Source organism: Pediculus humanus, genomic scaffold (genome assembly GCF_000006295.1).
Source record: "Pediculus humanus corporis 1103172107635 genomic scaffold, whole genome shotgun sequence".
NCBI lineage: Eukaryota > Metazoa > Arthropoda > Insecta > Psocodea > Pediculidae > Pediculus > Pediculus humanus.
This window is the reverse complement of record NW_002987248.1, coordinates 63835-64875: the sequence shown is the minus strand read 5'-3', so window position 1 is coordinate 64875 and position 1041 is coordinate 63835. Positions and strand designations below refer to the sequence as shown.

The 1041-nt window shown below is 29.1% G+C and overlaps 1 protein-coding gene across 1 annotated transcript in view; it reads right to left on the bottom strand.

The window, feature by feature from the left end:
* The window catches only part of Phum_PHUM261390 (Cyclic AMP-dependent transcription factor ATF-6 beta, putative), a gene marked incomplete at both ends in the record, with an annotated part of 7504 nt that extends 6795 nt beyond the window's left edge, over positions 1–709 (bottom strand). Inside the window, 2 exons of the mRNA XM_002426537.1 lie at positions 214–427; positions 698–709. Of these exons, the coding sequence (XP_002426582.1) occupies positions 214–427; positions 698–709 (226 nt within the window). The remainder of the gene's footprint in view (positions 1–213; positions 428–697) is intronic.
* Between the last annotated feature and the right edge of the window lie 332 nt (positions 710–1041).

The following is a 1041-nucleotide window of genomic DNA, read 5'->3' as shown; positions in this document are numbered from 1 at the left end:
ATTTTGGACATTTTAAGATGATGGCTTGACTGGAAAATTTTAATTTTTTTTGTTTCTTGTACCGTTAATATGATATCGCGTCGCCATTTTTTTTTTTTTTTTTTTTTATTAAAAAACTAAAATTCGTTGCTTTTTAAATTAATGAGACGACATTCTCGTAAAAGTAAATGAGTTGTTTTGTTAATGAATAAAAAAAAAAAGGTAAAAACTCACCGTCGATTCGATCTAAACTTATCGGAGAATCCGGACTCGAATCTCCATCTGAATTTAAACTGTAGGAATGTTCCGTTTTTATTGGTACAGTGCCCAATGCAGCATCCGTCATCAAACGATCGTGTAAGATGACTTGAGGTTTGACATCCAAAAAGGCCGCACTCCATTCTTGTAAATCCGAATCCGATGTTCCTCTAAATACTTCCGTTATAGACTGAAACGAAAATCAAATTAATTAATTAATTTCTTTTCATTATTATTATTATTATTATCACGACGCAAATCAATAAATAAATTTAATCGATCTGTATCGATTTTAATCAATTGAAACGCTGGTAAAGAAAAAAATTTTAAACGTGGATGATGTAAAAATATACAATAATAATAATAATAACGATCACCGAAAACACATGGATGACATTTAATATAAACCATTAATAATAATAATAATAATATTATCGTAAATTTGATTAAGGCCGAACACGTTCAAGACCATTAAAAAAAAACAACAAATTTGCCATTTTCATAATTTCCATGAGCGGTAGTTAAATGCGCGTAAAAAAAAAACTTGTTTTTTTTTTTTATGGAACCTTAAATATATATTTTTTAATTCGTTCGCAGCAGGATTTGTGCGTGAGTGCGTAAATAAAAACGAAGTGGGGAGAGGGAGGGATGAGCGGAAAAGGAAACGAAAATCAAATTTAATAAAAATAAAAATGGCGGGGGGCCAGTTTTTCTCGTCATTGAAATTAATTTTTTTTTTTTTTTTTTTTTTTTTTTGACGAAGGTTTTTGATTAAATGCCCAGTTGAAAAAATATAAATTTTCG